The sequence below is a fragment of the Thunnus maccoyii genome, chromosome 18, assembly GCF_910596095.1.
Source record: "Thunnus maccoyii chromosome 18, fThuMac1.1, whole genome shotgun sequence".
Lineage (NCBI taxonomy): Eukaryota > Metazoa > Chordata > Actinopteri > Scombriformes > Scombridae > Thunnus > Thunnus maccoyii.
In genome coordinates, this window is record NC_056550.1 from 26,991,995 (window position 1) to 27,005,190 (window position 13,196).

A 13,196-nucleotide genomic window follows, 5' to 3' on the forward strand; every position below is an offset into this window, starting at 1 on the left:
TGATATTGATAACCAATCGTTTCCTGTTCTTCAGCAGTTTTACAGAAAGACCCTGTAAGAGAAACCACTTCGTGTTGGGAAAGTTACTAAAAATGTAATAATATATACTTTACTAATTACTCAACAGCAGAAGTAATTAGTTACATTTACCGTTTCTTTACTTTTATTCCTCAGTCTTCGACTCCATTAAAGGTGCCTTTAAACAACCTCAAAGCCTCCACAGACACACTCGTTACCTTCGTTTTCTTATGTCGTCATGTTTTAACAAGCATCCAGCCGACAGTTTGGAGATATTTACAGCTTAACATCTTAACGTTAGCCTCAGTGACTGCAGGAAGTCTTGTCCTCTCAGTGAAGCTGCATTATTCCCAAAATCTGGAGTAAACCAGCTGATTCCTGGATGTAGCCTTACCAGTGGCTAACGTTAGCGAGCCAGCTAAGAAGACACAACATGTAAATAAGACGACTCTGGAGTCACATTTCTCTTAATTTGGTGTTGGCTGACTGCACCAATCTAGCACGAACCGGACCAGTCAGAGACCACACCGATATCAACCCTCCATCAAACTACCGATAAGACGGCAAACAAGCCAGAAGATCAGAGCATTACTGGGAATATAACTTCTATATAATAAGGTTAATATAACTTCCCAGAGGAGTAAAGTGTAACACACATTACGACTCCTCGTTTGACTCAAACTAACAGCTCGTACAGCAGCGAGTCAGAAGTCAAGGTTCTGTAGTCGGTTTGTGTTTATATGTTATAAAACTGCTGCTTTTCTGGAGAGTTGACACATGAAGCGGCATCGTCGACACGCCGCCAGGGTGCCGGTTTACAAAGAAAACAATGAGCGCAGGTGTTTTGACAGTCGTCACACACAGGCGGTGTGTGTTGCCCTTAAATCACTCCATCTTGAAACATTATTACAACAAATTCAGACAAAAACTACCAGCCGTTGTCACCATCAATCCATCTGACCATCACTCAGCGCTTATTACATCATAAAACAACAAGAGATAAAAATCTGTAGCAAAAAGCAAAATCTGATTCTGACATACTGAATTACTCTGGAAACACAAATGTGATAAATCGAAGTAATAATCCTCTAAAACCCCTGATTTCATTCAGGAAATAAATAAACTCTTAATTAGCCTCCCAGCAATCACTAGAAACATCTGGAGTCCACATGAAGCTCAGCAGGAACATGAACGACCTTTGACACCAGTTTGTTGAAGATCAGATTTTCCCCCTTTTTCAATCAGTCAGGGTGTTTATAATAAGGATCGGAGCATCGCTAATTTCAAAAGGCATCTTGTTTGAGATTAATTAGTTCCAAAGCTCTAAAAGAGATTCAACACATGGGGGATAAAGCCGTGGTCCTCCTCATAATCACATAATCCAACAGGAAAACAATGAAGATAGAAAAAAAAAATCTCTTAAAGGGGACATATTCTGCACATTTCCAGCTCTATATTTATATCATGGGGCTCTACTGGAATATTTTCAATCTATCTGCATGATTTCCAGTTAAAAACTCCTTATTTATCTTCTACTGGTCCTTTCAGCCTCTGTCTGAAACAGGCCGTTTTAGCTCCTGTCTCTTTAAAAGGACCAGTGTGAAGGACTTAGTGGCATCTAGCGATGAGGTTGCAGATATAAAGGGCTCATTGAATATTATATTCCATTTCTGCCAAGTCTGTTCCTCTAGATGCCACTAAATACCACACACTGCACCTTTAAGGCCCCCCCCCCTCACAATGAGCCCACTCTGTTCTGATTGGTCAGCTTCAGGAAGCTCCAGAGGCTACGTAAAAACTAACTACAGTAGCAGGATTTCACTTCTTTTTCTCCTTCTTTGCTCCAAATATAAACTCAAATATATCCGTGCCCTGACTTTTGACTTGCAGGCAGCATTTTTTACATACGTTCACCTCAAATTTAGGAACCGTGTTTAACATCTGATATCATAACAGGATATAAATAACAGAAAATCACAAAAAAAAGCAGAATATGTCCCCTTTAAGTTTCCATTTGGTGTCAAACACATCCCAGCATTTTCATCATCTTACGACTGTGTTCATAAAGCAACGTATTGTGTCGGGAACCGGTGTCCAACCTTTTGAAGAACATCTCTACCTGATGATCTACGACGATTTGCTCATGTGAACGTATCCCCGCCCCCCCCAGCAGGGTGAGGAGGCGTTCACGAGAGCGGCCTCTTCGTTATGTCCTGTTCTGTCAGGTAATAGTTCAGGTATCCTCCCAGAGCGCCGACAGCCACGGCCGTTATGTGACTGGAGCAGCCGTCTGAGGAAAACAACAGAAACTTTCTGTTAAAATGAGCAGCAGGAGAGAAAATCTCACCAACACGCTCCGTTACAAGTAAAATATATGCAAATGTTTATGTTTTTGCACATCAGCAGTAAAATGAATCCTATCTTTTATGTTTCCTGTTACTTTTCAAAAGGAAAAGTAGAGTTTAATTTCACCGTCAGGAGAAAACAAGTTTTTTATATTTGATCAGAAGGAAAAGAAGGAAAGTCAGAAATGATTAATACCTCGACTCAAACTAACAGATTTATATTTATAGCCACGATGAGACATTTTGAGTACAGAAATAGATTTTTTGCAAGCGCATACTGTCCTGTAAATTATATTTTGCATATAAATTATTATCACGCAAAGAATCATTTAAATTGACAAAACAAAAACTCTGTCACTCAGTTTTACACATGTAAATCTCTCCCAGTGCTTCCTCAGGTACTGAAAATCCTTCTAGGGACTGGATTGGAGTAGAACTGAAACAACTAATCAATTAATTTTTCTAGCGAGGAAGCATGTCAGTTTTTTGCGACTTCATGTTTCACAGCAGCAACAGTGAAGAGACACTTTGAAGTCTGTCGCTAATGATTCTCAGCCGACAAACCCTGAGATGAGATGGTTTAGTTTACTGACAACATGCTGATATATCTGTGAACTAGAATTATAGCCTCGCAGTTGTACGTCTCCACCGACCAGTCAGGTTGCAGTTCACATCCATGTCTGTCCAGATTCATATAATATTTGTAGTGAAAACTTTGAAGAAGTTTAATCAGATTAGTGTCAGTGTTCAATATCTGACCAAATGTGAAACATGGTCATAATCCCTCCTTCTGTTCCTGAGTTACGGCCAGAAAAGTGTTTTTACAGAACATTATGATGTCACAGCGAAGTTGACCTTTGACCTTTTGGATATAAAATGTCATCATTTTATCCTATTAGACATTTGTGTGCAACTTTGTCATAATCAGCGTATGAATCCTTGAGTTACGGCCAAAAACGTGTTTTGTGAGGTCACACTGACCTTTGACCTTTGACCAACAAAATCTAATCAGTTCATCTTTGAGTCTAAGTGGACGTTTGTGCCAAATTTGAAGAAATTCCCTCATGGCGTTCCTGAGATATCGCGTTCACCAGACTGGGACGGATGTATAGAAGCATTAAGTGTTCATGAAGGTCACATGAACACAAACTGACCAGGAAGTATCTTCTCCCTTCTCTTCACCCTCCTGTGAGGCTGCAGCTGCTCCAGCAGCTCGTCTCCGATGATCTGAGAGATGATGCTCTCTGAGAAAAAAAAACAGCAGAGAAAATAAACTGTTTATAAAGTAAAAAAAACAAGTTTTCATTTAAACCAGATTAACTGAGATCTGAAGGCGTTAGACGTCAGGAATTAGACCACGATATGAGAAAAACTACATTTATGTCCACAAAACAAGATGCAAAATAAAAACTAAACTAAAAATTCTAATTCTAATTAATAAAAAGTCATTATCTTGACATAATCAGTTTAAAAAAAATGCAGGTAACTGTCTTTATAATGAATCATAATTATTATGATGCTGTTCAAACACTCACTGTCTCTTCCAAAGCAGCCGACTTCCTCGTCCTGCAGCCGGAGGATGTGCTGCAGCCAGTCAGCTTTGTAGAAGTCAGAGAAACCGGCCAATCCACAGATCAGGACTGTCGACAGAGAGGAGAGCAACTCAGGTCAGCTACAGATTCAACCTTCAAGAGTTTTTATTTTTCTCAAAACAAGAAATTCTGCCAGTAGGTGAGTAAAATCCTTTTAGTCACAGCACAGTTTTCAGGGTTAAATCCCATCCGGTCTTTTGCTTTCATCCTCCAGTAAAGTAATACTGTCGAGGTTAAGACGAGGTCCCGACAGGATCACCGCAAATTCCTCCAAACAAACAAAAAAAACCCCCAAAAACCGAACTGAAGACCTCCAAACTAGCCTCTTACCTGCTTCCACAACCACGTACCTGAAAAGAAGCAATTTAAGAAGGAGGGCAGGAACAGAAGACAAGAAGATGGAATAATGAAAAGGAAAACAATTAACACATTAACCAAAAATTGATCCCTTAATCGTTTGCCCTCCTGACCTCCTGAAATGAGAGTTCCTCCACCGTCTCTGGACGGACACAGGACGAAAGTGCGGCCAAAAAGTGCGTTAAACCAAACTGTATCATTCCAGGAGAGATGGATTTGCACATAAGGAACTTAATTTTGGGAATTTTTGAAGAAATTGGAGGCACACAGCGTTGATACACTGTTGAACTTCCCTCGTTTTTGTTTGTTTCCTTTCAATTTCTGCCTTTAATCTTTCTCACAAATGCACAAATGCTCAAACAGCTGGCTAACAACTGGAAGGGGACAAAGAGGAGGAGGCTCATCCTGACATACTTGGAAACATCACGCTTCAACCGAGGCCAAAAGAAACACCACATCACCGAAGTTACTCAGCACAATAACCTGAAAATCCGATCGAAACCGGTGGAGGGGAGATCAGGCAGTCAAACAACCAAGAGCGGTAACAAGAGTTAACTAAATATTTAAGTATGGGGTGTGGAAGTCAGCGGTCTCAGTGGTGTATGTGATGCATGAGTGGAGAATGTGGGTGTGTGGATGTTGTTAAAAGCATGAAAGCAAAGCAAAGAACTAAATCCGCATGACCAAAACAAACGGGTGCCTGTAGGGAGAGAAGAAAAGAGCAACAAAGCTGCAACCCTGAGAGGAACTACAGCTGTGGCTTAAGTAACATCAGTGCACTGAGTTACAGTAAGTAGTAGGGATGTGCAGAGAGCTCAGTATTTGTATTTGTATTTGTTGAGGCAGCAAAATTATTTGTATTCGAATAAAAGTGGAAAGAGGCTTAAAACTCCTGTTTTTGTTTTTATTACGCTTTTAATTTTAGAAAATTAAAGTGTTACAATAAGTGTTCATATGTGTCAGTAGTTCAGCTTTATCTCTGGGGAACACCCCCAACTCTGGGAGTGATGTCCAAATTAAGAAATGTGCATCATGTAGCAGGTGGATGTGACTCCCCTCGTTGAGACCTGCTGATAGACGTCACAGCGGAGCAGAGGAGAGACACTGAGATAGTGATGTAACCGACCTGTGCGCTGATATTTAACACATTTTTTTTTTCTTCCCGAAAACAAATAATTGTTAAAATATTTGTATGAAACAAATATTCGTAAAAAACCCTCGTTTACGCATGCGGGTTGTTTCAAGTGTTAAGCAAGTGTAGACAAAGGTATTGGATATCAGTCACTTGTAAAAATAGATGCAAACAGCCGGTCAGAAAAATCAGATATAGGCAGAAAATCGGAACCGGGCATTAAGATATGCAGTGTAAATGTGGCCTTAGAGACGATACAAACTCCCAGAGGATGACGGGGGTCATCGCACGATGCTCAAATTTTTGCGTCATTCCTCAGAGTTCCTAATCCCACGTGAAGAGGACACTCACTGTTCTCAATGAAGATGTCCACCGTCTGTTCGGTCAGACCGTCTTTGATGATGTCCTGGTTGGTCTTCATCATGTTGGAGCAGAAGATCTTCTCGTAGTTGCGTTCGGTCATGTTGGCGCGCGACGCTCGCGTGTCGCCTTTCAGCAGGTTGGAGCAGCCTTTCTGAGAGGGAAACAAGAGATACAGTCAGCGTAGTAGTCGAGGTAATAAATACAGTGACGAGTCGGCTCATTTCTGGAGTTTTTTTGTTTTTTCTCACCATTTTTCCGATCATGAAGTAGAGCAGCTGGTGGGACAGAGAGTAATGTGGACAACCGAAACGAGTCATGGTGTCCCGGCAGGGTTTGGTGACGATGCACGGCGTCCCGTTCATTTTCCTGCTCAAACAGACAGAGAGATTTGAGTTTCCTCATAATAAAGCAAACAATTACATTCATTTTTGATCAATTTTTCCCTTTTCTTTAGTCTATAACAGGGTCGTATGAAAGACTTAAAATGCTGAGATTTTAAAAAAGCTGTGACGGACAGTTGATTGTTTTTTTTATTTTGGCATGAAAGATAAGAAGATGAAAGCTTCCCTGAACCTCCTCATGAAAACTTATGACTGTGTTGGATTCAGTATTGATCAGCTTCTATGAAGATGCAATAAACCTCCTCACTTTGTGTTCTGTGCTGTGATTTGAGTTTGACGTGGCAAATTAGTGAAAAACAATTCATTCAGTTGTAAAAGACAAAAATCTAAATAATTGATCTTTTAAATGTGTGTTTTTCATTTAATTTTGACATGCAAACATAAGAAATAAATACATATAACAATGTGTAATGTATTTAACTTTATTTCATCATTTAATTAAATCTAATACAGGCATTTTGAATCTTCCATACATTACTACATGCTTTTTTAGACCTTTTGAATGCCTTTTCCACACATGATGGCTAAGCAATATGTTTGAAATCAATATAATGGTGTATGTTTCCAGTATTGATCTCCGTATTTAATCTCCATATAGAAACTGTAAATGTAAACCAGTTTAAATGTTTTGCGGTTGTTCCGTCTCTCGGTGCCGTTTGTGTTCGTACCAGGTTCCCAGCAGCAGCGTCAGACACTTGTCGCTGAGCTGCTCGTCGTAGCACTCGGTGGTCATGGTGGAGGGGTAGACCAGACTGGGATCTGTGGAGCTCCACTCCTGAGGAATCAACCAGAACCTCCAGGACAGCAGGGGCTCAAACTCTGGACGACAAAACAGGAAGGACGGAAGGAAGAAACAGGCGGCGTTCAAAATCATCTGTATGTCAGATAAGACCTCAAGGATTATTATTTAAACTCTATAAACAGATGTTTGCATATAAATGCAGAATCTTTAGACAAGATTTTGGTTCTGGAAGTGTTCTGGTTTCTGCTTGTAGTCCCGAGTAGTATTGACCAATCACATTGGAGCAGGCTTTGGTTGCATGCAGGTAAACAGTCCACGTGGAGAGCAAAAGAGGCAGAACGCATCGGCTGAAATGCAGGAACCTCTCGGAACCCATCGATTTAGCTTTTTATTAGCTTGTTTTTATTTATCTGCATTCATATTGATATATCTGTTTATATAGATTAGCCGAAATGTTGCTGGATTGTCTCAAGTTGCTTATCGGACTAATTGGATTAGTCAGAGCACGGGCCGAGACCGCTGCAGAGCTCGCCGAAGCGTGCACTGCTACTTCCTGCAGAGACGCCCATATGGATTAAAACCCAGAAGGTTTTTGAGGGAGTCTCTTGCAGGTGTAGCGGACCCACTAGTCTCCCATATGCAGCCTGAGAGGAAGACTTCACTATGGCAACATGTTTGTCAGATACTTAATATTAAACAATTAATATTCTGATAAAAAATAAATAAACTTCAGGCAGTAAAGGACATTAAGTAGAACATTATCTACCTTTAAGTATCAAGTCTCAAGGAAATGTGTTTATTTATTTAGGATTAGTGCGTTAATAATAAAATAATTATTTCCACGGTTTTCACTCTTGAATTATTGAACACATAGTTTTCTTCTACGTTCTGACTTCAAACTGACTTCTGAAGGACCAACATGTGCGCACAAGATTAAAAGAATATTAATCAACAGGACGACACGGAGTGAAAATGTGGAAATCTGACTGGTTAATGACACGATCAGAGAAGAGAAAATCATTATAAAGCAGGAAAGTGGTTTGTATCAAAGGATCACAAGCAAAAGAAGGTTGAGGATCACTGAGCTTATAGAGAGACATTATTTTTCACTGCAAAAAGAGACTTAAACCATTATAACTGTTTACTAAAATATATCTACATGTATTAACTGTTTATATCACCACAGTCACCTGATGAGTGGCTCTGGCTTCACACTGTCACATGAAAAGGTGTTCAACTGGTAAAAGTGCAGTAAAAGTACTGAGAGGTACTGGTTGTTGTTGTTGTTGTTGTTGTTGTTGTTGTTGTTGACATCACACCACAGGTCTCACCTTGGTAGTATTTGGGGTCGTTCTGCTGCAGGGCGGCGACGGCCTTGTCGAAGCTTTGGTCGAGACGTTTGACCAGAGCCACGGCGGTGGTTCTCTGAGCCCAGCTGATCGGGTCGGAGTGAGGCCACGTCCGAACGGCTTCCTTCAGTTCAGCTGAGACACACGACAGCACGGAGACGAATCAGGATCAAACACAATCTTATTAACACTTAAAGCTCAACAACTGTTACTGAAGTCATGTCTGTTGTGTTGTTTTGTGACTGAAACACCTCAACAACTACTGGATGCAGCATCATGATCCCCAGAGGATGAAACATACTGACTCTGGTGATATTCTGACTTCAACAATATCTTCACAGCTATTAGATGGATTTACATGAATTTTGTAGAGACGATTATCTTCCCCTCAGGATTTTAATAACAACTTTCTAAAGAGTCACTCATACTTGCTGTTATAAATGTTAATAAATCAATAAACAAATATAGAAACAATATCGCTGATCTACAGTTTGTCCACCAGACTTTGTTAACTGTAACTGGTCCTGACCAGTACGTTTCTGTTCTATAAACTGGGAGCCTTCTCACCAGAAGTCGGAGCACACAAGGATTTAATAATAATATCTCATCTGTGTGCTGGAAATGTCAAATCATAAATGTAAACCTTTGACATATGATCTGTTATTTCCCAGTGAATGTAGAGTTTAGTAAATACTGTATAAAATTAAATTATTAGAAAAGAATATTCCACAGGATCCTCTGTTAAACACTTCATTTTACCGACCAGTACAGCTGGAAAAATGCATTTTAGTAAACTGTAAATCTGACCTTCGTGACCTCACAAACACACTGGATCAATGAATAAACATCCTGCTACCATGTCAGGAAAAGACAGTTCAGGAAGATCTGGGCAGCGTTCACTCAATAACTGTTTTATTTCCATCTGGAACTAATTTGATTTCACATCCTTACAGACTTTCAAGCTGATTTTTTATATATATACTTTTTATGACTTTGTGGTTTAATGCTGTGCACTGTGGGTCTTTTTGTAACGTCTTTGTTATTTTAAATAACTGTTCATTATGCGATTTTATTGAGCATTACTGTTTTTTTTTTCTTTTTTCTCCTATTTTATTGTTTGTATTTTGTTTGAATTATTATAATTATAATGTTGAACAAGCTCTTTCATCTCTATACAGGCGCTGTTGGAAAAAAGGAGTCGGAGCAAAACCAGGAGCTCTGAGTGGCCGGTGGACCTGTGATACGCTGGAGCCTTAAAAGTAATTAAAAGGATTTTAAATTCAATCCTAAATTTAACAGGAAGCCAGAGGAGTGAAGCCAGTCCCAGGACGATATCTGAAACGCTGAGTCTCTGAGTTAGTGACCATGAAGTGGAATAAACATGCTGCAGCTTCTTCGTTTGAACAAGGACAAAAAAACAATCGATTGTTTGAAATGTTGGAAAGAAAAGAGGGAAGTTGGTGATCGGTGTTTCTTAACTGAACGACAGCAATAAATAATCAACTTCATTTTTTGTTTTGTCAAAGTTCAACTAGGAATTAAAAAGGACCTCCTACCCAACTTTGAGTTTGAATCCTCAGTGCTGTTTAATTTGGAGCAAAGACAAGTTTTTGTTGTGAGACACTCACACCATGTAAAATAGCCAGTATATCAGTTATAATGGTGCTTTATAGCCAGTAGTTGAACTTTGTACATTTACTCCAGTACTACAGTTAAGTACAGTTTTAAGGTATGTATATTTTAGTTGAGCATCTACCACATTACAGAGGAAGATGTTGTACTTTACAGCATTTATTTAATAGCTGTAGATACTTTTCAGGGTTAACATTTTACGTAAAAGACATGATCAGTTTATAAAATATGATTAATTGTTATAGATTAGACCAGCGCTTCCCAAACTTTTTTAGACCACAGCAGCACTTCAAAAGAAAAGTTTTGTCATGGCAACCAACCCCCAATATAACCTGCATAACCTATATATCTGTTTTAACATTTTCATATCATAATATTATATTATATTAGGCTATATTATGCAAAAAATAATTTAAATAATATTGGCTCGTTCTCAATCAATCAGATTAGAAATTAACACCTGCTGTGCAGATTTACAGATAAATATTTTTTGCTAAAAATAAAGAATGAATAAATAAGTTCATATGTTGAATGTGTTTCTTTCATTCAGTTAAAATGAGCTCTTATTGCGGAAAAACAAAAAAAGGGACAAAGTGTTCTGCAGGTCTGACAGAGGAAACATCCTGCATGACTTTAACTACATTTTGCTGATCCTACTATTGTATTTTCACTGTTTTTATACTATGGATTGTTTACTTTTACCTCAATAAATGATCTGAATACTCCCCGGACAAACAAACAAACAAACAAACACTGCAGATGTCTTCCTGATGTTTCTCTCTGAGGTTGAGTTGTTGACCCACCCTGCAGCATGAGGAACCCGACCACTCCGTCCAGGTTGATGTGCTCGTGTTGTCTCTCCAGGAAGGACGCTCCGCTGGAGAGGCTGCTCAGGATGTCATCGATCACCTCCGCCTGCGCCCCGGACACTGCGGCAAACAGCGCCAGCACCGCGGCCACATGAAGCCTCGCTGCCCGCATGATGTCTCTCTCTCTCACTCGGATGATATCCAGCCTGGAGGCTCCGGGACACTTTCTCCGCTACAGACAGGCGGAGAGAGGTGCAGGGAGGTCGGATATGTCTCTCCACTAACTGGAGTGGAGGGAGAGGGGGGGGCACGTGACGTCAGAGGGGGTGTCATTGAAAAAAAAAACAGTGGTGGAAATAAGGCAGCAGGTTTAAAGATCATTCTTGTGATTTTTTATCGTTTTTTTCCTTCATGTTTGGAGCCAAACCAGCAATGAACTGATCTACTAACTAGTGTCGTGTGTCTATCAAAGCTGATATATCTTATTAAAAACACGTCAGTGAGTCACACCGCTGCACTGGCTGACATGATCCTCCATCATGAAGAGTTTGGTCACGTTAGTTTGTTTAGAAACGGCTCCAAAGACGAATAACAGCATCACGTTTTCAGTCTCCGGAGAGTAGTTCTGTGTAAGACGCTACTGAGCATGCGCAGGACCGCTGTTCCGTTTACAGCTTCACTAAGTACTTTAAAGATATTTATAATGTATGTCTAGCACAAAGTCAAGATTTATTGTAATTGTAGTGTATCTATCTATTTTTTTTTTTAAAAAGTACAATTTTGTACAACGAACTGTAGCCTCTCAATGCCACACACAAGAACTGAAACCGCACAAATGGACCAACAAACAGCAAGTCACAAAAACAAAACTATTATTTATGTTGCAGCGCGGAGGATGAATTGAGGAGTCTCACAGCCTGAGGAAAGAAGCTGCTCTGTAGTCTGGTGGTACGACAGCGGATACTTCTGTATCTGTTGCCAGACGGCAGCAGGGAGACCAGGCTGTGGTTGGGGTGGGTATTGTGGGTACTGACGCTCGGTAGATGGTTACCGATGAGGTTCTGGGCGGTTTTAATCACCTGCTACAGAGACTTCCTGTCTGCACATCTCATGCTTATTTGTTATGTTTCCAGTCAGGATGCTTTCTATTGCTCCTCTGTAGGAGTTAACAAGAACTTGAGGAGGGAACTCTGCCATTTTAAGTTTCCTTAAGAAATACAGTCGTTTCTTTTTTTACTAGGGTGGAGATGTGTGATGTCCAGGACAGGTTCTATGTGATGCTGATACGACTTCAAACCGTTCACCTGCTTCACCTCAGCTCCACTGACATTGAGCAGAAGGTTGTTCTCTGTGCACCATTCTGCAAGATTGTTGAAAAGCTTCTTATCAATAATATTATTTATTTATTTCAGTTTGGAGAAGATGGTATCAAATAATATATATTAAGATTTTGGATATTAAGAAAAACAGAGCAGAGTTTGTGAGCCTTAACTTAGTCCTGAGTCCTGTAAACTTCCAGTTGTTCATCTTCACCTCTAACAGATACTGTATAAAACCATTTATACACTCACACACATACAGGTGTTTATATCTACTCACATACATACCGGTACTCACCCATGTACCCACAAAATATACTATATATATATATACATACATGCACTTCTACTTCATTCCGTCACCAGTTTTCCTGATATAAACTTTCTAAAACACAAAGTAATCACGTCAATCATGTAGTTAAATAAAGCTGCATGGAGCTGTAACACAGTGACTGAACAGTGGTGAAAGAAGTATTCAGATCCCTAACTTAGTAATCGTATAACAACAAAAATATACTTCATTATAAGTAACAAAAGTAAAAGTAGACTACTCGCTCTGCACCAGAAAAGCATCTACTAGTGTTACGTTATTGGCTAATTGTTACTTATGCATAAACATGTAATGTAATAGGCCTATGTACTGTTATATGTACAATCTTAATCTGCAAAGTAACTAACTAAATCTGTCCAATAAATGTAATGGAGGACTAAAAAGTAGTGGAGTAGAAGTATAAAAAAAGCATAAAATAGAAATACTCACCTCAGAATTGTAGTTACTTTCCACCACTGACACTGAAGTCATCAATCATCAGATAATTTAGCACAACTAAGAAGTTGTTGGTGTTGTTTTCCTGCTTCTTCTTTAACATGTAGAGTTGTTTGTTCAGTGTTCAATAACTTCTTAATGTAAGTCTGTCTATAATGCTTCAGGTTTTGTATGAGATAACCATCCTTTAGTGTTGTAACATTAAAAACCTGAAAAAAGTCTGAAGTCATACCAAAAAAAGAAGTAACGCAACAGAAGTGTGTGGTTTTTTTTTTATCTGATTGAAGGAAGTATGAAAAAGCTCTCAGATTTCATCAGAGCTCTATGTTTTTCTTTTGTCTTTGTTTTAAAAGTTCAGATTAAAAAAAACC

At 39.4% G+C, this 13,196-nt stretch overlaps 1 protein-coding gene across 1 annotated transcript; it reads right to left on the bottom strand.

The window, feature by feature from the left end:
* Positions 1 to 1,805: 1,805 nt before the first annotated feature.
* On the bottom strand, positions 1,806 to 12,899 carry c18h16orf89 (chromosome 18 C16orf89 homolog). Its single transcript, XM_042393355.1, has 9 exons — positions 12,820 to 12,899; positions 10,735 to 11,024; positions 8,282 to 8,434; positions 6,877 to 7,027; positions 6,056 to 6,173; positions 5,796 to 5,958; positions 3,899 to 4,003; positions 3,518 to 3,607; positions 1,806 to 2,308 (listed from the first exon to the last, which is right to left on the bottom strand). The coding sequence occupies exons 2-9, from the start codon at positions 10,910 to 10,912 to the stop codon at positions 2,205 to 2,207; spliced, it is 1,062 nt and encodes a 353-aa protein (XP_042249289.1). The 5' UTR covers positions 10,913 to 11,024; positions 12,820 to 12,899; the 3' UTR covers positions 1,806 to 2,204.
* Between the last annotated feature and the right edge of the window lie 297 nt (positions 12,900 to 13,196).

Excerpts from the sequence above, each read along its gene's own strand:
- c18h16orf89 (XM_042393355.1), bottom strand. The coding sequence starts at position 10,912 with ATGCGGGCAGCGAGGCTTCATGTGGCCGCGGTGCTGGCGCTGTTTGCC. Across the intron at positions 6,174-6,876 it reads ACGCTGCTGCTGGGAACCTG|GAAAATGAACGGGACGCCGT; the intron begins GTACGAACACAA and ends CTGTTTGAGCAG. Across the intron at positions 2,309-3,517 it reads AAGGGAGAAGATACTTCCTG|ACGGCTGCTCCAGTCACATA; the intron begins GTCAGTTTGTGT and ends TGTTTTCCTCAG.